The following is a 23,605-nucleotide window of genomic DNA, read 5'->3' as shown; positions in this document are numbered from 1 at the left end:
ATTGCCTATTTTTCACATATTTTGGTGTGCTGTTTAATAGTAATACAAGAGAGATTGTGACCTGGCAGCTGAGCCTTACAAAACTCAGAACAAACTGTAACACTAGGCAGTGATGATCAAATATTGATCAATATTCTGTTATTACATTGCATTACATTTCTCACTTAAACTGTTAAAAAAAACATGTTTCAGTGTAGTGTTCAGTGGTAAAACAAGTAAGATTACAACCAGGCCGGCTTGCTGTACATCACCCACCAGCTCTACCCTCTCTTGTCGGTACTGTGCATGCTCTGGTTGCAAAAAAAACACGATTGCACCTCCCATAATGCCAAAGTCAAGGCTTCAAACAGTAGTGCACAAACCAAAGGGTGAAGTCACAGGTGATTCACTTTTGGTTCCAAGATTGCATTTCAGCCACTACATTTCATCTCTTTTGCTTTCCACATGAATTGTTCACCTTCATGCAACGAAAGCCTGCTCAAACATGATTGGTCAATACTACTACTACTTCCGATACCAAAATCTTGTCCCTCGTTTACTGATCCTGCATTCATGTGCAGATATCAGTTTATAGAGATTACCTTATGAGCTACAGTTCACAGCTGATCGACAGCTTATTGTGTCTTCCCAATCCTCCGTCTGTGTGGGACGTGTGATGGGTGTTATTTTCCTACCAACACATAACACCCATTTCTCAGATGTGCCAGATTTAATGACAGGGAATGGGAGACAGTGTTTGTTCTGCATTTTTATGAGGGAGGACATGTTTTGGCTGATCTGTTGCAGCTCATTTAAACCCAGGTGCATGCTGCACGTGTGGTGTTGCACATGTGCTTTTCTGGTCCCAGGCAGTGGCGGACTCAGGCTGTCTGAGGGGCAGGGGTGAAAAAAAGAATAACAAGGGCACCAGCTGTACACAACAGGACACCAGCACGGTGAAAATCATGCCGCATTTATGGTGAAACCAGCCCTGTCCCTGCTTCAGATTAAAATTGTTTCATTATGAGAAGTACAACTACTTCATGTACATCTCTGTAATAAAAACACAGGAAACTAGTTAACTATATAAAGGCAGGTAGAGGCCAGTTCATTTTTTTCCACTGGAAGGGCAACCTAGAGGGCACTTTACTATGTTTTGTCCATTGGACAAGCACGCTAGAGGGCATTGTACTGTATTTTTTCCACTGGAAGGGCATTCTAGAGGGCTATTTTCCACATTTTGTTCACTGGACATGTACCTTAGAGTGCACTTTACCTCATTTTATCTACCATGGGGCATGAAAGAGGGCACTTTCGTATCGTTTTCAACACTGGGGGTATCGGGCCAATTGCTTATATGGCACTGCATTGTGCCTTCTAGTTTTCTCTCGAGCTCACTTCATTATGTTTTGTCCACTGGAAGGGCACACTACAGGGCACTTTACCATGTCTTGTCCACTGCAAAGGCACCTAGAGTGCACTCAGCCATGTTTTGTCCACGGGAAGGGCACCCTAGAACATACCTAATCATGTTTTGTCCAGTGTAAAGGCAACCTACAGGGCACTTAACCACATGTTATTAACCAAAGGAACACCACAGAGGGAATTTTTGTGTTGTTTAATCTACCACAAGGGCATCCAAGAGGGCAATCTCCCCCCAGTTGAGTCCTCAGTGATCCAAGGTGTGTTCTAGTCAGTGTAATCCTTCATTTTTTGGGTGGAAAAGCCTGCTCCTCTTTTTGCATTTAACCTTGGAGCAGGAAGGCCAGCTTGAATGAATCACTGGGAAGTGACTCGCCGGGAAGTGGAGCGATTGAGTGCAGTTATGTAGGTGAGGAGTGTTCAGTTTAAGTGGATGATAAGCGGGTTTAAACAGTCATGTTCCTACACACAGTCCTTGTCTTTAACAGCTGGGCCTCTGAAATTCATCAACATATCCTGCTATTTTTTAGTTTTAAGGATGTTCTTGAAAGTTTATTTTCAGCTCCGATCGTTCTCCTCCTAATCTCAATTCTACATTTTTAGGTCTCTCTCTCTCTTCTCCTTGTTCAGCGAGGCTTGTTTTGGCTGTAACAGATTGGCCCGGCCCCCTCAGCCTTTCCTGGCTGCCAGTGTCTGGGCTGCTTGTGTCGGTGTGGGTCAGTAGCTGCAGGCTGTTTGTCGACTGCAGCGGGAGACGGAGAGGGGGAGGTGTGGGGGTGGGTGTCAGGAGGACAGCAGACAGTTGTTATGGGCTCGGGCTCTCTTCTCGAAGCTCTTCAGTGCTCTTCACTCCACTTCTCCACCGGCTTTTGACACCCTCCCGGTCGAAATCCCCCTCAACGATAACTCCCACACTCTCCACTCTGTCCTCCTTTTCCCTTTTGTTCTTTGTCCTCACTCCAATCACTCTTTCATTGCCTTTAGCTCTCTTTATCTCCTTGTCTTTTTAGTTCTCTGCAGCTGCTTTGCACTGCCTTCCTTTTTTTGGTTGCTTCTGCTGCAGTTTCTAACCCCCTATTGTCTTTCTTATCAATATTTCTCCAATCCCTCACTCACTTTCTCATCTTCCCATCTGAACTGACTCCTTCAGCAGTCATTCAGTGTTACAGACAGTCCATCCTGCAGAGCATTGTTCAGTCAGTCAGACTAACAGTCACCTCCGGCCTACAAAATGTCTCCCAGTCGGACAGTTGCCCCTGTGGACAGTTATTCAGACAGACCTCGGTCAGTCTTTCCCTGTGGCTCAGACATTGCATGGCAACAGGCCTCTTGTAGAAACACCAAACCCACTGCACCTCATGTTTCCAGCCCAGCAGACACACCATCTGTAGCAGATTTCTGAGTTACCATGGAGTTGATGAAGAAGCAGTAACAATTGTGTTATAGTGTGTGACAACATATCATAACAACATAATTAAGATACAACTCACATGCAATATATATATATATATATATATATATTTTAATATTTCTCATATTAGCATGTGTAAATGTATGTCTGAGTGTATATATGTATATATGCAATGAATAATAGGTAATTTATTTACTCGTTTTTGTTTTTTTTAGTCTTGTTGTTTTTGGGTTATCTTACCTATGTGCCATTGGGGGCTTGTTAGTATCATAGATAGATCATTGAACAGACCTACTGTGTGCAGGCCCACACAAAATACCCTCAAAGAAACACTAAATGACCTCAAAGAGACACAAAACAACCTCAGAGAGACACAAAACAACTTCAGAGAGACACAAAACAACTTCAGAGAGACACAAAACAACCTCAGAGACACAAAATAAACCCAAAGAGTGACAAAACAACCTCAAAGAGACTCAAAACAACTTCCATGAGACACAAAATAAACTCAAAGACTGACAAAACAGCATCAAAGAGACAAACTGACTTCAGAGAGACACAAAATGACATCTAAGAGACACAACACAATCTGAAAGAGACAAAAAACGACTTCAAACAGACATTAAATGAACTCAAAGATGCACTAAATGACCTCAAAGTAACATGAAAGCACTGCAAGCACATTGTTTAATTACTTGAAATTAGGAATTTAATTGAAATTAAATTACTATGAACTGAAAATATTTCATATATTACATGTATTTACAGTTGTTTATTGCCATTCACATATTACACAGACTAAACCATTAGACTGTTGATAGTGTATAGTTGATTACTGCAGAGAACCAGGTATTTAAAGTTAATTTGTTTTACTTTTTTACTCATTTTACAAATGTTCTCCTCTTCTTTAAAGCTGTGACTCTCCCTTTCAAAAGTTTCTAAACCTCCTCTGACTCAGTGGCATGTGGTGTCAAAATAACAGTAACTAGGCATCAAGTCGTGCACACAGCACAATAATTAAAGCATCTTAAGTTTCTATTATGAATTTTTCTTTTTGTCTAATTGCCTGTGTGAAGCTCAGGCACACAGGAGGTGCGTTCATTTGGCTCGTCTTTGGGTTCCTTTTAACCTGATTGTCTCGCTGTGCAGAAAATATCTGTTTATATATAGATAATACGTTTAGAGACTTGAACAGATTAGTTTGATGAAATGAGAGACAAATTAGTTGCACCATGTATTACCGAGTGAACCAAGCTGTGCCTGTTCGACGGGGCTTATCATTTAGCCTGTTTGGTTGAATGCTGTTTACAGGTTTAGACGTGATGCATTTGTTCAGAGATTTTGCATAGACATCAAGATAAAATGGAACACAGCTTTTACAGTTTTTACTTGACTCTTCCTTTATGGCATTATTGTAAAAGTTTGCACTAATAAATAAGGTCTATTTCCTACCCTATTTTCAGGAATCTGATGGCCCTCCCAGACCAGAGGCCGTTCACCCTCCAGTGTTCACCGCCCTGCGCCAGTCCAGAGTGGTGTCATCCACCTCCGAGGAGGAAGAGGCCCTCACAGAGAAGTTCCTCAAGATCAACTGCAAGTACATCACTGATGGCAAGGTACGATACAGCATAAAAGATACTGCTTTTTTATTGATACACTTGTTTAACATCACTCTGCACCCTCCTGGTAGTCGAAAAGCATACTAAACTAAATCTGTATGAACATACAGCAGAGCTGCCAGCAGCAGTGTAGTCAGCATGCTTCGTATTTCAAAAGGATTGGCTATAAATGTTGAACTTTTAGACAGATTAAAAGAAAAATAATCCCCTTCATATAAAACTCTACACTAAAGCATTTTTTTCTTTTTATTGATTTGATGTGTTGTGTTGTAAACCTTCAAGATGGAGTGTTTCCTTTGATGTATTTTGCAATAACACAAAAACAAATCGGTAAAAAAAAATTTTAAGTACTGCACGTAAGCAGTTCAGAGCCCAAATCCTGCACAGTGCTGTCTGTGACGATCATTTTTTTAAGCTCTGAAAACACAATATTCCTTTACTGTTTTTGCTCCTCTATGTCATGCTCATCCATATATGAAATCACTGACAGAAGCAGACGTACACAGGCAGTTTAAAGGAAAGACGTTACACCAAAATGCATCTGATATCTTATAAAAATGCCTCCCAGTTTGTTGTTGTTTATTTATTGAAGAAACCAGGAAGGAGAATAAAATTAGAGCACAGAGAATACTGTGGGCACATGTGTGGGCAGATATGAATAACCCTGTGGACCAAAACATGAAGAGAAGCATCTCTCTTTCTGACTGTAATTTAATTCTTGTGATTATAGTTAATGTTGTTCAGATGGTGCGTAACCAGAAAACTCAGTTATCTAAATACAGAACCTGAAAAAGTCTTCAGTAGCGTTAAATGCTGTTTTCTTCACCTAATGTAATTTTTTTTTAATTCAAAGATTCTATTGAGGTTTTCGAATGAAGCTTTGAACTTTAAAAAAAATGCTCTAACAACGTCCTCAGCTTGAATAAAGTGATTCATCTGCACAAATCGGTTACTTCATTAAATCAGCTTTCTTAAAGTAACATAATTTGTCAACTTTGTTGACACAAATGTTTTTTCTTTTAACTGACAAAAAAAGACATTTAAATACATCACCTTGGACTTTGAGAGACTGGGATTGAGATTTTTCACTATTTTCTGGCATTTTAGACGCTGCAGACTTAGAATACACATGAAAATTAACTTTAGTCTTTATTGTTTTTTGAATACCTATAATAAATAAAACAGTTAGTACAGGGGCAAGTTAAAATTAACTTCGGTCAAGTAGATCTGACCCCGTTGCCTGACCTGAACAAAAACACAACAAACCCTGGAAATGCAAAAAAAAAAAGCAGCATTCAGATGTTTTAGAATTAAAATGTCAATGTTAGGTGATAAAGCTTCAAACTATTCAATGCAGCCCAGAAAACAAGCCCTGACAACTAATTCTGAAGTCCAAAGGTAGGAAATACACAATAGATAAACTTAAATGTTTCTTTTGTTACATTTGACCACTGTACGCACGCACACGAGCTGGTCAGAATATGTGTTTCTGTGTTGTGGTTTGGTTCAGGATGGCAGCCAGCTCCCGGGACGTCCTGCAATGAAATACACACACAGACTCCACCCGGATGGTCTATCGCTGCCTGTCTGACAGTGCATGTGTGCGCACGTACACACTGCCCTGTCCAGTCAGATGTCCTGCTCTCACACACACGTGTACACACACACACACACACACACACACACAGATCTATGGTATTGAACCGCTGCTGATTCACTCCCAGGTAGCAAAGGAAAGCACTGAAGTGGTCTGCGCTGATGGTCAATAACTTGTACTTGATTTAGGACATTTGTGGTCTAAAATGGATTTGGCCTCCAGTTGTTTATGTGGCCGAGGTGCTTCTGATTATCTTTGGGCGTCAGATGAACATGCTAAGCTGTTCCTTTTATGCGCCAAAAGACCCTTTTCTCTCTCTCTCTCTTCTCCTGTGCTGATTCAGGGCGCGGTGAGTGGGGTGTTGCTGGTGACACCCAACAACATCATGTTCGACCCTCACCGGATGGACCCCCTGGTTCAGGCCCACGGGTGCGAGGAGTACGGCATCATGTGTCCTCTGGAGGAGGTGCAGTCTGCCGCCATCTACAAGGAGATCACTGATCCCAAGATCAGAGAGGCTGTGCCAGAGTAAGACAAAACACTGACAAATAATCTGCTTTGAACATGCATGGAAAAGACTTCTCTAAACACTAATTCTGAATTACTTCTACATATTTTCTTATTCTTGTAGTTACATTTTCCTCCTCAATTACATTCTTCATGTCGTTCTCCCACAGAAAAGCAGCTCCCTCGCTGTAATCAATGTCATTCTCCGCTGCACCTGTGGTCAGATTGCATCAGCAGCCAACCGACAGTTTAATTCTTTTCCCCCACATACCAAAATAAAAAGGAAACGGCAATTACACCAGGGTTAATGAAGTATGCCTTCACCTCCTACGTTCTGATTGCTCAACTCTTTGTGCAGTAGGAAGCAGCCACTTTAGAGGATTCACTTGTGTTTCCTCCCACAGATTTGTCTGAGCTTTTTTTTTTTTTTTAATTTGGATTGTTTTAGTGTTTTTGAAGACTAGTTTACACAAAGACAAATATCCTGTAGTATTGGGACCCCTGCAGAGTCATTATGTTCTGTTTCTTCTGCTGGTAGCAGGATCTGAGCAGGGCTGCGTGTAGCTGGTTGAGTGTTGTCCATGGAGCAGTTATTGTGCTGGCAAATGACTGGTTTTTGTGCCAGGCCCAGCTGTTTTCTCAGCTGTGGGCCATTGTCTGTGTCTCCTCTCTCCTCTCTCCTCTCTCTCTCTCTCTCTCTCTGTCTGCTGACCTCTCTCGCTCTCTCTGTCTGAACACACAGCTGAGCAACAAGTGCCTGTAGGATGTGATTCTGTAGAGTGTGCTGCTTATATTCAAGTGTTGTCATCTGTTTGCATGTGACTTTCTATTTCATGTTTTCAAGAACAAGAAATAGAAAGTTTTTATTTGCATGCAACACTAATTTTCTCCTTTGTACAGTTACAATTAAGATTTGTTTAACATAAAATGAAAGGTAGTAGGGATAGACTAATCACAAAATTTAATCAAACAAAAACATTGCATCACCCAAATATGCACAAAGCTGGTGGCACAGGATTTTTTCAAAAGGGGGGACATCAGTTTTTTCCATTCAGGTGTTTTTCATGCATGAGCCTGTTATTCAAAATGCACCAGTCCACTTCTTTCAGTTCCGGTGCCTGAATTTGAATATAACTCAACACATTCCAGGTTGCTGGATATCTCTGTGGAATTATTTAATTAGTTAATGTGTGCTACAACAGTTTGGCTACAGGCTTAAAATTGCATTATTACACATTTATAATTCATAAAAACATCACACTATGGAATCTGGATCAGTGTGTGGATTGTTGTTGTCAGTCCGATATGCAATATGTGAATTATGTCAGTATCAGCACCCAGTACTGATGTTGGATTGCATTTATCCCAACTCTACCTGTTCTGCAGTGAGTGACTTTTTAAATACAACAGGAGTGACAGGATTTGTCTAACCAGTTCACTTTGGTTTCAGATTTATTTGTGTTGCCATTCAAACTAATTTGCTGAACTTTGAAACAAAAGTGCTCAGAATGAATAGAGCTGCGACAATTAATCAGTTATTAAACTGATTGCCAACTATTTTGATAATTGATTAATTGGTTCGATTCTCTGATCCCGGCTCCTTAAATGTGAATATTTTCTGGTTTATTTTACTTCTTTATGACAGTAAACTGAATATCTTTGGGGTTTAGGCAAAAGAAGACATTTGAGGACATCACCCTGGGCTTTGGGAAACACAGATCAACATTTTTCACCATTTTCTGACATTTTATAAACCAAACAACTAATTGATTAATCAAGAATATAACCAACAGCTTAATCAACAATGAAAATAGTTGTTAGTTGCAGCCCTAAACATGACTGAAACTGCTAGATATGATTATATTCATAAATCAAAACAGTGGTGCATAGAAGGGCCCTCCTGATTTGTGAAACCCTTGTGAGATTTGTGCACATTGTTTCTTCATTGTGCACTTAGCGCAGACTAATTAGTTAATTAATTAGGAAGATCATGGTTTGGGTTAAAATGATCACTCTTGTGATATCTTTTGTGGGTCTGGGGTTCCCTTCTAGACGACCAATCAACCCAATTCTTTTGTCAGACTTAAACCACTCCTCAGAGCCACTTTTGTTTTTTGGCTGAGGAATACCGACTATAACAACTAAACACATCCACTTGTGTAAAAGACAGAGTCAAAACACCCATATGCTATATTCCATTATTACTGACAGCTGCATTTGTCTTATTGCTCCTCTTTCATGTGTCCAGTGACCTGGAGCCTCTTCCAGCCGAGAGACATCCCTCCCAGCAGAAGGATCCAGAGCAGCGCCTGAGGGAGCCTGGGGCCAACGACAGCGGCAGCACGGCCCCACGCAGCACCGAGGGCTCCATCTCCGAAGACGTCTTCACTGAGCCAGAGCTGTCCCCCATCCGGGAGGAGGAGCAAGCGTCTAATGAGGACCTCCGCCTGGACAAGTCCTCCGGCGCCTCCACAGAGTCTGTGCAAACCGTCACGCAGGTGGAGGCAGCCGGCTCCCAGGCCCCAGGCGCCGCCCGCAGCTCTGTCAGCCAGCCGGAGGAGCCCGCGGCGGTGAAAGCGGAGGACAATCCACCAGACACTGCCACAGAAAACGATAGCCAGTCCCCCATGGGATCCAAGCAGCACAGTGTAGAGAAGCCACCAAGCACACCCACTACCACCAGCAGCAGCACTAGCCAGGCCCAGGGTCCCAGCAGCAGCAGCACCTCTCGTCCAGGGTCCCAAAGCTCAGCCACCCCTGGTGCCGCCACGGGCACCGCCTCCGTCCCGGCCAGTACACAGGGGGAAGCCCACGAGGGGACAGACGTCTCCAAAACGGACACTATGCAACAAGGCAAGGAGGAGAAGGAGAATGTAGAGCAGACGCCAAAGGATGGCACAGAGAACTCTGCAGAGGGTAAACACACTTCCTCAGTAACAGGTGGAGAATGAGCAACTTAAAGGGACACATTTGAAAAAGTTAAAACTTATGTCCCTTTCCATAAATCATTAACTCAAGATAACCCACAGACCTTATTTTGTGCAGTTTCATATAGGAACTACTTTCTGGCTGCAGCAGAATCTACCGGAACTACTTTCTTTTCTACTAGAAAGAAAGTAGTTCTCACATGAAACTGCTCACAACAAGGTCTGTTGTATGACTAACCTGGTCATGATTTATGGAAAGAGATGCTGGTTTTGAATTTTTCACATGTATTTTTCTTACGCTTTGAGCACTAAAACAGTCTCATTTAGTCCCATTGTTTTTTAACACAGTATTTTAGTAACTCTTTAGTCACAGACCATCACTACATGAGCATTTCATAGAGACCTCAGAGCTTTGATATAGATGGACAAAAGACAGCAGTACGCATTCACAGGGTACAGGAGGGACGCCAGTCCACATTGCAACACTATCGTGCAATCCATCAGAAAAACTTAAAAGATTTATCCATGCCACTGTTGCAAGTCTGGGCTTCATCCACTGAAATAAAATGCATCTCCTTGCTAATAGTAGAAACTTGTTCAATAGTTTTTGCTCAACACTTGTCAAAGAGAGCCCTTCACCTGAGAGATTTAACAGAAACAAACCAGGACTTTTTTCCAGAATTTAAATATCAGAGGGCAGTTCCAAAAACAATATATGTAAGACGCAACCTCTGTCTTCCAATTGGCATAGTGGGTACAAATCCCAGGATAGAAAGTATTCAGGGATTGGGATGTGCATTGCCACCTGTGAAGGATCATTCAGGCCTCAAGCCCCATGTCCCATACACTTTCAAATCCGTCAATGTTGAATGTATTGAGGGATGTAGTCCCATTATGTTGAAGAGAAAGCAGCCGATATCTCCAAAACTCACACCATAAGTATTTAGATGGATAAATAGTACTGCAGGTGAGAAGAAAAATATGTGTTTTTAATTTTGGTGTGAACTGTCCCTTTATAACTTGTGGAGAACAGGTGTAAGACCTTTCAGAGGATGAATCTGGCCTCATGTTGTCTTTTAGCTGCACGCCTACATCCCGTTTTCTTCTGAAGACTATCAAAGTGAGTTTCCCTTCCTCTCCGGCTGCGTCAGAACCACGTCTCTCTTGTCGGCTCGTGATAACCTTTCCGTTTCCGCTCTGCCTCGGTGCTAGTAATTGGAACATAAAGACGAAGGGAAATGGCAGCCTCTCTGTTGTTATCAGCTTGGCGGAGCTAGCCGGGCTTTATGGGGCTTTATGCGGCTCTTTGATCTCTGGCTCTGGTGGTCTGGGCCACTCCTCCGGGCGATAAGCTAAAACCTATCAAACACCACAATGCCACAAACACACCTAGCGCCCAAAGGGGAAACACGGCGACGATGAAACCCAACATCAAAACGCCTTCTGAGACAGCTTTCAGAGAGGTGGTATTTATGTTTGACATCCGTCTCTGGTCTTGCGGTCTTGTGGATTTAGAAAAAGCTAAATGCCACAAAGCCTGGAATAAACTTATTTGTGTTCATTGCCATGTTTAAGATTAAAGGATCATACCGGTGTTTTTAGATGTTTGAACCTGTCAACTACGGGTAGGCAGGTACTTAGTTTTTATTTGTGGTCATGCCAAACATTTGCTGCATCACACACTTGGATTCCAAGACACTGCTATTTATCTGCTATATACTTTCTACTAACATATTTATGTACAGAAATTGTATATAAATTGTAGTGCTAACAGAAGAAGAAAAAAAAGAAATGCTTCAAGCTTCTCAGGCTCTCCAGATAACTGACTTATGACTATAAGTATAAACCCCCAGTTTGTACAGGTAGAGAAGAGTGTCACCTATTTTAGCCACTTTAAAAAAAAAGGTCTTCCCCAAAAACATCAATTTCAGTTGGTAAACTGCTTTTATGTAAGCAAAATATTGCTCTCTCCACAGGGGCTGCTACACTCCCGCTGCCTCAGTCATTTAGTCTGTTTGTGTTATTGTGTGGCTTGCATGAGCTTAGCTTAGCTTATCTAAGCACAAAGACTGGCTCCAGTTTTCACACTTTTGTCTTTGAATGGATCATACTAATGAGATGTAGCATGCTAATTAATGAGCTTTACAGGTGTTGGTAGGCAGATTTTATTAGCATTGGACGGGGGCCAGGATAGATGTTCCCCTCCTTTTTTCCAGACTTTATGCTAATCTAAGCTAAGCAGCTGCTGCCTTCAGCAGACTTAGATTGAGATCACTCTCATGTCTGTACTGTAAAAAAGAAGCTACGGAAGCAAAATATTGTGAGTTGCTGGGCTACCACCAGTTTGTTTGTCTTATTGTGTGACTTGGGTGTTTTAAAATGTTAGTTCATATTGACTGAAGTCGGAGCAGCGGTAGCCCAGCAACTCCAGTGTTCTGCAAGGTAAAAATACTGTTTTTCCTTAAGGAGTTTGGTCGCCTTGGAGAGAGTGAAGTATATTCAAACTGATACAGATTTTTTTGGGGGTAGACCTTTTTTAAATGGCCAAAATATGTTTTGCTGCTGACCCTGTTCACAGCAGGACATTGCTTAGCTTCCGTCCTGGAACTCCTCTCTGCTTCCGCAAACTGGGTGTGTGCTGACTGGCATCTACTATAGTTAATACACTGACAATCAACAAGTACTTCATACAACCCTAGTTCAAACAATCATACTATCTCTTTAAGATTATTGTCCACAATGTACTGAAGAAAATGGCATGATCCATGCAAGCAGCCTTTGGTTTCCCCTCATTTTATTACAGTGTGAAAATAATCTGAACTGGTAGTTTATCTGTTACAGTGAAAAAGTTGTGGTCTATATTTTGCATTATTGTCAGGCTGCGCAAAAGAAACCTGTTCAATGCAAGAAGAAAACAATGGCCAATTTCACACTGTCACATCATTCTTCCAGGTTTGATTTCCTGACAACATAACTTGTAAATTTAATCCTTTTAGTAGCATACTTTCAAATTACAATATCCTTGAATGCACCATCAAGTAGTTTTAAAACAGCCCATTCTCTCTGTATCACTGCACAGTGATAACATAACTTTATAAAGGTAGCAGAATGTTCATTGTGATGGATTACCTATCTCCTGCAAGATGATATTCAGTGTACTGAAATAAATGGAGTGAAGCAGTGACTGCCTGGGAGTTAGGTAGTTACTAGAAAAAGCCAGATTTGAAAGAGAAAATTGCTGCAAATACTGTGAATTAGTAGTTAGTAGTCTAAAACATCCAGCAGCCATTAATAAAAATCTGGTCGGCACAGTTTTGGTCTTGTTATCGGACAATGTCCTCAGTCTGTCACACTCACTGACTCACTTGTGTCCATATAACCCCCTCTAGTTGGACACGTAGTTGTGATTCCAATAAGATTTCTTTCCCCCAAAAGACCGAGACAGTGGGAGAGAGATTTACCATTTTCTCCCCGGCAATTATTGTCACACAGAGAGCCGGGCTGCAAAAGCAGTTCTAATTCACTGGGATCTCAGCAGGGCTGCCCATTATTCTGTTCACATTAGCACAGCCCACACAAGTTAACAGCAGCAACTTCAAAAACAAGCTGCATTAACACAGAATTAATGTATTTCTGAAAATTGAATTTGTCACACTGAGCTGTGTTGTCTGAGCTGATTAATATTATTTTGTCTGTTGTTATTGCTAGTTATGTTGAGCTGCCTGACCAGGAGCTGCTAATACAGTATGTGCCAGTGTCATGTCACTGTGTCAGCCATATTGTCAGAGGGCTGAATGAGTGATCTCATTCAGCTTCCTCGGGCTCGGGCTATTGATAATGTATCATGGGCAGAAGACTCAGTGCCACTATCAATTACAGTGTGCTACTCCATTTATTTCTGTCATCTGTTGTGTTTCTGCTGCAAAATGACTAATGCCAGCTGAAATAGCCAGTAAATAAAAGACAGAAAACTAGGTCACATAAATAAAGCAGGTACTGGGAAGAGAATACACAGTTAATCAAGAACACATATTTTGTTTTTAGATGAATGTGATTTGATTCAGAAGAAGAACTCGTGGTTTGACATTTTGGGTAATATTCTTTTTTGTTTTCCTGCAAGAGTTAGATGAGAAGATTGATACCACTCTAAGGCCTGTACGGTAAAAATAAAACTACAGCCAGCAGCTGCTTAGCTTAGCTTAGCATAAGGACTGCAAAAACTGCCTACTTACACCTGTAAACCTCATTAATTAATGTCTTAAATCTCATTAGTTTGATCTGTTCAAAGACTTGTGTAAAGTGTAAAAGTCAGAGCCAGGCTGTTTCAAGTCTTTAAGCTAAGCTAACCAGCTACAAATAATGATAGTGATGTTAGAACTGCAGTGATTAGAAGATGGAAAAAAAATGACTTGCCAACTTTTTTGATAATCGATTGATTCCAAGCTATTCCTTTAAAACAGTTTGTCCTGTTTGCAATACAGTAGCTATTAAGACATTACATATCACATTTCTAGGCTTATGTGACCATGTGATGAATTTTTCTTCCAGGTACAGGGTCCGGGGAGACGCGAAAGCACCGCTCTCACAAGTTCCTGTGTCTGCGGGTGGGGAAGCCCATGAAGAAGACGTTTGTTTCCAACGCCAGCGCCTCCATGCAGCAGTACGCCCAGCAGGGCAAGAAGCACGAGTACTGGTTTGCTGTGCCGCAGGAGAGGTCAGTGCCTCTGCTACACCTCTCACTCAGGGCTGCACAATTGATCGAATGTTCATCTCGATCTCAGTTTTGGCTTCTGACAATTAAATGAACACGACTGACTGTGATATTGACGTTTAAAATGCGTGCATCCTGAACTCCAGCCACCCTGCACTGCCAGCCTGTGCAAAATTTCCTGGATGTTGCAGGTGCCATCCAGCGTAGAAGAATAATATACAACAGAGAGCAGATGGGCAAAATGAAACTCAAATGCCTTGAGCAGAAGGCACAGTGCTAGTCCCTTTAAATGGATCATCATCCGTTGTTTGGAAGTATTTCAGTTTTAGGGCAAGTGTTGTTAACACAAATCATACGCAAAGAGTGCATGGCACTTGTGTCTGCGCCGCAAAGCAAGAAAAATAACTTGTTCAACTACATGCAGAAACACACACTGCAAATAAGGACCAGTCTTTTTTTGTTGCACAGATTTATACATTAGCATTAATGTAACACAACATGGAAGTGAAAGTAGTACTCCTGTTTATTTAAAATGTGAAAGTGCAATGAAAATCCCCCAAATCAATGAATACTCGTCATAAATAAACATCATCTCAATCTTGATCAGAGTAATCATTATGATTTAGGCCATTGTGCAGCCCTAGTCACTCTAGGGCAAAATGCATTTGAATAAAAGCAAGTCATTTTTGTGGTATCCTACAGGCAAAAATACAAAGCGAAAGAAAGTATCTGACAGCCTCAGTTGAATGGGGTGATTAGTCCATTGCAGTGCAGCAAAGCTTTTAATGTAGAAAGCTGCAGGGATCTGACCTTGTGCAGTTCTAACCTGTTCTAACACACCACAATAGGCAGCTGAGTTACTGAGGCACCTCACCTCCTCTCCTTTTAATATTTGAAACCAATCAAATATGCGTTCTTTGTCAGGTCTCACTCCCTCTGTGGCTTCTGCCCATCTCCCTGCGCTGCCTCTGCTAGACAGCAAAATGATTTATTATTTATTCGCTCTGCAGGGAAATGAACACACGCACACACACACACACTTAATTCCAGCACACGCGCATGACCCATGCCACAGTGAGGATCTGCTGAAGCGGTTCCCTGCGTGGTCTTTCCAAAGCTCATGTTTTTCTTAGTTGTGCATCCTCAGAGTGCTTTTGACCCACAAAAAAAAATGTTCATGAACTGTTTCTGACCTACGCTGAAATTTATAACGATTCATATCAGCTGAAAATAGCTCTGGCTCGTTTATGTGTTTTTCCAAGTTGGATCGCTCTGTCTGGATCTACAGTTGCCAAGTCAGCACTGGTCATAATTACATTAGAGCTTTTCACACTAGAAGACACATTAAGAAAATATGTGCTTCCACATAAGTTGCGTAATATTTTAATGTGGAGAATTAATCCCAATTGCTGCAACAGCTTAATTTAATAAGTCACTTTTCTTTGAAACGGCCATTCATTTGAGCCAAATCTGGAATTGACTGGACATACCAAAGTCACTGGTCTCCATCTCCAGCACAGTGGTACTACTTTGTCTATCGCATCTTCTTTTGCTGGGCATACACTGTGCAAATGTGGGCTGTTCCTGACGAAAGATGACCAACGTAAAAGGAATGTGGCAATATTTTTGGTTGTGGCACCACAATGGTGGTCTTACATAACAGTGAGAGCGGTTCAAAGACAGCTGTTCTCACGGTCTTACAACTAAAGATAGCCTGGAACAAAAGTGTAACAGTGTCAAAAGTTAGGATAAATATCTCACAGTGTGACTGCTGCTACGATTTGCATCTACTCACCAGCCAATAGGAAGGCACGGATGTACGTTCACTTATGCTTTTTGTTGCATGCTTAGTAGGGCTGCATGATTCTTGCTAAAACAGGGATCACAATCATTCCCCCTAAGAATTGAGTCACAATTCTCTCACATGTTTTGTAATTTTTCAACCAAAACATTTATGGCACTCATAGAAGCACAAGTTAAAAAAAACAGCAGAAGCATCAGATGGAGCACAGCATCACTCTTGGTCTGGCCATCTTTTTTTCTTTCGCTTGAAAACTTTCTGACTCAGGCTCCTCTGAGTAGGCTAGCTCATCTGTGTCTGCGTGTTCGACACATACCATGTGGGGTTAGCATAGTAACGGACTGACAGCAGAGCGTAGTAAATGAAGAAGAGAAATGAGAGAACATGGATTGAGTTGTATATGTGAATTCTGAATTAATAGCATTTTGAGCTTTACATTGTCTAAGCATGATTGATATATCAGTTGTTCCCAAGCAAATGAGTCAGCACATGAATTAAGGATGGGTATCGTTAGGATTTTATCAATACTACTACTCTTATCAGTTCTTTTTCTTTACTAAATATTTAATTATTTAAAAAATATAATATGTTTAAAAAACAGTCCGTTCAGAACAGGATTAGAGTGGAATATTTTAAATATAACAAATGGGGGAGAGGCTCCAGTGTGATAATAAATCACATCAAAACTTTAATGATTTGACCCCGCTTGTTTTAATACCAGGTTTCGTACCCATCATGTGAATGCAGCATGATGTTAAGGGGGATAGGAGCTAATGAATCATCACATAGATGTTTAAGCTGAGATAATGATTTTCTTACAATTAATCGGACAGCCCTAATACTTGGCATACTACAAATGCTTAATGTTACCTCAAGCTCTCCCGGGTGTACATTCGCCTCCTCTTCCTTGGATTTTTTCCCCATACGTATAAATACCATTGCGAGGGTTTAGTTCTTGCAGAGCTACAATGACTATAGCAGCACAGATTGATGACATATGCTGATGATGTTTTCTCGTATATTGTCTTGTGTTGTGGCCTACAAATCAGTGGGTGTGATCAGTCTGCATGCATCAAACTTGATGTCGTAGCACAGTTTTTTAGATTCATATCGCACAGCGAGGATGCAGTAAACTTAGAAAATGGCTGAAAACTCACAGTATGTAGGAGTCTATAGAGACAAGGTACCAAAAGGACAAAAACGGAAATGATTTGATGAGGTGAATGTAATCAGTGATCTCCTGTTTTCAGTACATGTGTCTTAACTTTACAGCAGCAACACACTTGGTGCTCTCTCAGGCTGCTAATCGCATTTGAATCAGACAAACAGCCGTGTCCTTTTTAATTAGTCATGGTACCATAAATGCTTCTTGGTTATGTGGTGTGTTGAGCGTAGTAATGACAATGAAATCCCCCTCACTTCATTATTCACTCTGAACTTCAGAAGTCTTGCTTGTTAAAGCTTTGTTGTTTTCATCCACAGGTTGCTTAGCTACAGCATTTCCCACCTGGAAAACAAGTTTGCTGTGATCCACGCTCCTCTTGGCGATGATAGCCCAGGGACATGGCAGCTAGAATTAAAGCTAGAATTAAAAGACAGGCCTCGTACATGTTACTACTCATTATTTTTAACTTGTCTGTCTCGGCACGGCAAGCAGGCTTAGGTGTGTGGGAGGAGTGATCATAAGCTGTTCGTACTGACAACACAGCGGCTCATAGTTTTCTTCAGACGCTGCTAGACTCTCTGTAGCTTGACCTAGATGGGAGGCGACCCGCATGATGTGTCTTTAAGTGCCCTGGCGATAGTGTGGGAAGAAAGGGAGGCTATTGAATGAGCCATATACAACCATGACACTGAATGCAGCTCAACCTACTGAGTCTGCCAAAGCTCTTTCATGTCTACCAGCCAGAGCAATGCATGACACAAACTGACTTCTGTGTTTGTCTGTAAGTTTCTCATGAGTTCTGTCACACTGTCATATCATATCCTAATTGTTTACATGGTTGACATGAAAAGGCTTCCTCTGTGCCATGTGTGGTCAGTATGAGAGGGGGAGGGGCAGAATTATAGAATGTTAGAGAGCTACAGGAGATTATCGTTACCACTAGACTTAAATACTGACCGTCTGCTATGTATGACTTTAAAGGGTACTTACAATGCTTTTCCTTATACCCTGTCATATATAAAATTTTAGAATTTGGGATGCTCATATTAAACATGGCTGTAGTATCAAATAATGTTGTGAAAGTATGTCAAAGTAATCGTTACAAGCAAAATGCTGAGAACTACACTGAATGCAACATTTCGAAAGTTTTTTTCTACTTTCAATTATTGGCCAACATCTGGTTGTTGTGGATTTCTTTATATGGTCATCTGTTCCAGGGTACAGAACGCCCACACACTCAGACAGTTTTCATTCGATCACTCTGCTCAAGATTCTGTTCGTGTTCAATATGTCTCACAGAAAATGCTTTTTCAGCCATGAATGAGTTACATATTTTATGGTTTTGCGCTGATATCCTGCTGCTGCTCAACTCTCTGTGATTTCTAATGGAAAGGTGTCTTTACTTGTTGCTGAAGTAGCTGCTACTGCTAGTTAGCAGTGCGCCCCACCGCTGTTTGAGCTCCCAGCCCAAGCAAAGTCAGCTGATGGCTAATTGAAACTAGCTAAAAACAAGTAAATCTTTGTCCATCAAGGAACTCTGTAAATCACCTAAAGTTGAGGCGGAACAGCAGGAGAATATCAGAGAGAATACCACAAAATATTACATCCACAAAACATGATCCAGTTTCACCAGTTTTGCTCTTGCTGCCTTTATCATTTTTCTGATCTAATTCTTGTCTCGTTTGTGGTCTGATGAACAGGAAATGAGTCGAGTTCAGTGACCCATATTCCTACTTTCTAGACTAAAACGGCACTCAGAAGCACTGCATAGCCAGACCTGTCTCTGTGCTAACTTACTACCTAGCAACTAAAGTAGCCACTAACACGTAATACTATCTAAATTCTGCAGAGTAAATAGCCGACAGTTAAAGCAGAGCAGCCAGAGGACATAACAGGGAAGACCATAAAACATTTTCTCCATGAAATATAATCCAGTTTCACCGGCCATAGCAGTGAATAAAGTTGTGTTTTGTATTGTGATCAGTAATTCAAGAAAAAACAATTGACTCCAAGATGAGGTGTAAATGTACTAACTTATTTGTGGGTTTTGGGACTCTATTTCCTTGGGAGTTGGTAGAAACCAAAACAGAGCTAAAAGACTGAATATTTGCCTTAGATTTATTGGGTGTCCAGAAAAACCACTCCAAATGAATGCTTTATAAAATGATAATATGTGAATGTTGTGCTGCCCCCAAGTGGCCAACACAATCAGTGTATGCAGGTTTAACTGTCTATATTCTAAGACTATTTGTTCCCAAATGTACTTACACTTTGGCACAAAGTGATAGCTTGTGTACCAGAATACTTGACGACAGACAAGAACACACAGTGTCACACAGACAGAGCAGCCTTAACACTTCACCAGTAGTAGAGGAGACAAGTAAAAGATTTTGTTTCGTGTCTGCATGTAGTTGTTGAAATGCCTCCTTAACAACCATTTTTGAAAATTATTTAACACATGAATTATTCTTAAAAACCTTTGAGCGTTTTATTAGATTTTAATCCCTCAGGGTCGCAACACAAGTCATCGGCACAATATAAAAATATTGATATCTCTCTGTGTTTGATTTTACCTTGAAGTCTTTGGTACTGGCCGTAGAATGACATACCTGAGATAATAACTTTTTACTAATCTCTATAACATTTATATACCAACCTTCTCCTCTCTTAGAGATTTTCCTGTGTTTTATTCCCTCAGGTCGGACCACCTGTACGTGTTCTTCATGCAGTGGAGCCCAGACATGTACGGTGAGGGGGTCAGGGGGATGGGACAAGAGCCAGGGTTTATGGTTGTCAAGAAGAACGAGGTGTCAGAAACAGCTGAGGATGAGCCCATCACTGACCTCAATGTGAAGGAATGGGAGGTAAGGTCTGCACAGCTGAAACTGTCCCCTCACCTTGCTTAAAGTGCACTCGTTGTGTTGTCTGACATGGATTAAGAACAGTTAATCCATAACCTGTGAAACCAGAATCTTATGTGGTGTATAGTATATTTAAGTTTATTGTTATATGTTAAATTACATGTTAAATGATTGTGTTGATTTGCTTTCATTATGCAATGCATAGTGCAAACGTATCATACTGATCTTGGTTTTAAATCCATCAGACCTGTGTAATTGTTTTGTATTCTGCTTTTGTATTTTGCACTTCTCTGTACTGCTGCATATATCTTGATTTGATTGTAAATTTTTGTGTGAACTTTCTCCCACATGTAAGCCGTGTGAACACCTGCTTTGCTTGGAAATGCGCTTCTCTGAGCTTCCAACCAAAGTGTTTTGCATGTTTGTGTAATTGTTTACTCCTCTCAGTCGGTGTATTGTACAGTAGCTTCATCACATGTTGTGTGACTGTCACTCATGTTGGTCAGCATTTGGCAACTTATTTTGCTGAATGGCAACAGGCTAACGCCATTATGAGTTGCTCAACATATGCAGAGTAAACATTGAGCAATCCCTCAAACTCATGGCACTGATGTGGGTTCAATCTGTCTTCCCTTTTTTTTGTCAAACTAAAGTGTCTTTATTGCACATTTACAGAATGTGGAAGTAAATCTAGGAAGTTCGGATGAGGGATTGTCCATCTTGATTTTCAGCACTGTAGGTGCCTGTTGCAGCACAGCGTGGTTGGGTTTTGGTCAAGTGAGATTGTTTACGAGCCTGTGGATAATGAAAAGGATGCATTGACTGTATGAAGAAATTGATACGATGGAAGCAGTGCCCTGGATTTAAATTTTAATGTAAATGAATGATGTAGGAAACAAAGTGGACTGATTTGTTTGTCCCTGGACATCTGGCAAACAGGGGCTACGTGATCCATTACATTTGAATAAGTAAATAGGAGCCTGCTGCTTTAGTTTGTCTTGTCGACCATACATGAATTCTAAGCAGCACCATTTTTTGCATGGAACTTTTTGGAACAATATAGATGTGCTTCACTAATAGAGGTTTATCTAACTAACATAATATAATATAATATAATATAATATTATATTATATATTGTTGTTTTTTTAATAAGCAAAAAAGGGAACTTCAGCTTAATCTCACTATACAACCCTGTGTTGTATAATAATAAATAAATCTACCTTTTATCTTGTATATTTTATCTCTCTCTAGAGTTATATTTAACAAAACACTGAAAAAATGACTTATAAAGCTATTTTACATTCCATATGTATTTACTGATTTATTCGATTCAGTTTGATGTGAACTATTGACATTTTTCCTCTGTATTGAGGTCTGGGAAATTGTGTGTCAAACTCCATAGAAATAATACCTCATGGGATAGAGGTGTTGCTGTTTCTTTAAATCCTGTCGGTAATGGGGTGGGACCATCGCTTTTTTCAACCAATGGGAAGTCGGTTTCCCTCCTGTCCCGTGTTGTTATTGGTTTTTAGTGATGTCGTACAAAACATTCGGCGTAGAGACCCCATTGGAAAAAAAATGTTTCTATTTTAGTCAAGCAAGGCTGCCAGGCTTCATACTAACTCCGTCTGCTTGTCTCGGGGCTACACGGGGAGAACTTAAAGGATCTGTAATGTGACTTTCCAGCTCCAACCTCGCCCTGGAAGCAAGACATGTTTTCTAGGAGGGTGAAAGAACAAGAGAAACGGCTGACCCCGAAGTACACCTGTGTATGTGTCGCGTGCCTAGTTGATGTTTTCACTCACCAGCGATGTATATTCTTGTGTGTTCTCTTGCTGTTGTTGTTGTTAGCAAGGCGTGCTAGCTCGCTAGCGTGGCTAACTAGCCTGCTAGCCATTTAGCCGGTCCGGTCTAGTCCAGTGACTGGTGATAAACAAAGTGGCTACTATCTGACCACTGTTTGTCAGTCAGGACGGTGCTCTCATCTGTTGTCTGTCCTCTGTGCTCCGTGTGTGTGCCTCTGTAAGCTGTCTCAAAGTTTCCACTGCTAGGTGCCAGTTCAGAGATGCAGATCTTGTTTGTTTTATCATACATCTCCAGATATTTCTCAGACTTACCAGATATCATGTTGACTTTCTAGTCGTTTAGTGACTGTTAATTAGCTGCTTGTGCTGTATGGCACAGTAATTAATTCATCAGTCACGTCCAAATGCTGACCTTTTTCATGACATTGATCTCTTCAGATAAAAGGCATTTCACATTGAAAAGTCTGCTGCAAGGCAGACTAGCATGCTGCTAGCTAAGCTTACCCTTTTTCTGGGGACAAATTCACTAAAGTGCCTTCAGCTGGAGGTGAAGTGAGGCACAGATGTATTTTTTATGAGGGCTGTAGTTTACCCTCTCTGCTACATAATTGAGAGCTGTAAAGAGGCAGCTTGTTACCAAAAAAGTAATTTACACCAATAGTAACAAGGTGAGTGAAGGATCACAAGTAATTAAAGGCAGCTTATGACATCTGTGCCCAGGCAGTTTGATATTTATTGATATGTGGACCTGTGTGTGTCTGTATAGTATTGATGGCTTTGTTTGTTTATCTCGTGCATGAGGCTTTAAATATCTCTCATGCACTGAGACACAGTGGACTGTTGCACGCCAACGTGTATTCAGTGGCAGAACAGAGGCAGCAGCTCTCAGTGGAGCATGCAGCGTGGGGTGTAACTTTGTTGGAATGTAGCCATGCTTAGTAGGTCATTGTTTTGGTCTGTCTGGGCTGTAGTTTTGCCGATTGTTGTTCCTGACAAACAGGGAGTGGGTTAATGCTCACGGCCTTGGCAAGTGTTATTGCATCAGTCAAACACCAGCTATATTTTGTTGTGTGTTCCCACCATCAAAAACTTGAGCATTTCAGAACAGACTTCTCACTCCCAAAAAATTGATTTCTTTTGTTGGATCTTTTGCATTTTGGGTTGGCTAGAAGAAAGGTGTATGGTTCTAAAGTTTGCCTTCTGCTGCAGTTTCTATCCTTTGGTCTGCGTTAAAGGGAAACTTGGCACCTTTCATGTTGATATCCAGTCAGTGTTGTATTGAAGCAATAAGATGAGTTCTCCTGCTGCAAAATCTGTTGTTCCTCCTGCATCAGTGAAGTCACAGTGATGTAGTTGGTGTCGAGGAAGAACTACAGTCTATTTCAGCTTGGATTTCTAGTCTCTGCCACTGGATAGCCAGAGGGTGTAATAGATAAGTATTTTTTTCACCTAACGCTATGTAACGCAGGCTAGGGTGGTGATACACGGCTACATAGATGTGGGCATCATAAGCTTGCCTAGTATATTTTAGGCACCGCCGGCATGGCTCCACCAGCAGGAGAACTTTTCTGGATAATTATAGGCCAAGCAAACACTGAGAAATGTATTGCTTCAATTGACTACATTTACCATCAACCCTGACTTGACATCCACATGAAAAATGCCAAATTTTCCCTTTAACTTTAAAACAACTGGCACATCTGGTGGAGGTGATATGAAACATATTACACAAACATGCAAAACTACTGATTACTCTGATATGCCCCATCCTCTTCTTTTAGCCACAGTAAACTCCTGTT

At 41.1% G+C, this 23,605-nt stretch overlaps 1 protein-coding gene across 4 annotated transcripts in view; it reads left to right on the top strand.

Moving 5' to 3' along the window:
- The window catches only part of oxr1a (oxidation resistance 1a), a 248,196-nt gene that overhangs the window by 211,461 nt on the left and 13,130 nt on the right, over positions 1 to 23,605 (top strand). For all 4 annotated transcript variants that reach the window (XM_084726037.1, XM_084726039.1, XM_084726038.1 and 1 more), the window contains 5 exons: positions 4,276 to 4,428; positions 6,372 to 6,556; positions 8,784 to 9,451; positions 14,011 to 14,176; positions 19,838 to 20,003. In XM_084726037.1, the coding sequence (XP_084582163.1) occupies positions 4,276 to 4,428; positions 6,372 to 6,556; positions 8,784 to 9,451; positions 14,011 to 14,176; positions 19,838 to 20,003 (1,338 nt within the window). The remainder of the gene's footprint in view (positions 1 to 4,275; positions 4,429 to 6,371; positions 6,557 to 8,783; positions 9,452 to 14,010; positions 14,177 to 19,837; positions 20,004 to 23,605) is intronic.

This window comes from Lutjanus erythropterus, chromosome 9, assembly GCF_056507025.1.
Source record: "Lutjanus erythropterus isolate fLutEry1 chromosome 9, fLutEry1.hap2, whole genome shotgun sequence".
NCBI lineage: Eukaryota > Metazoa > Chordata > Actinopteri > Lutjaniformes > Lutjanidae > Lutjanus > Lutjanus erythropterus.
Note: the sequence above shows the minus strand (reverse complement) of the source record. Positions and strands in the feature narration are given on the sequence as shown.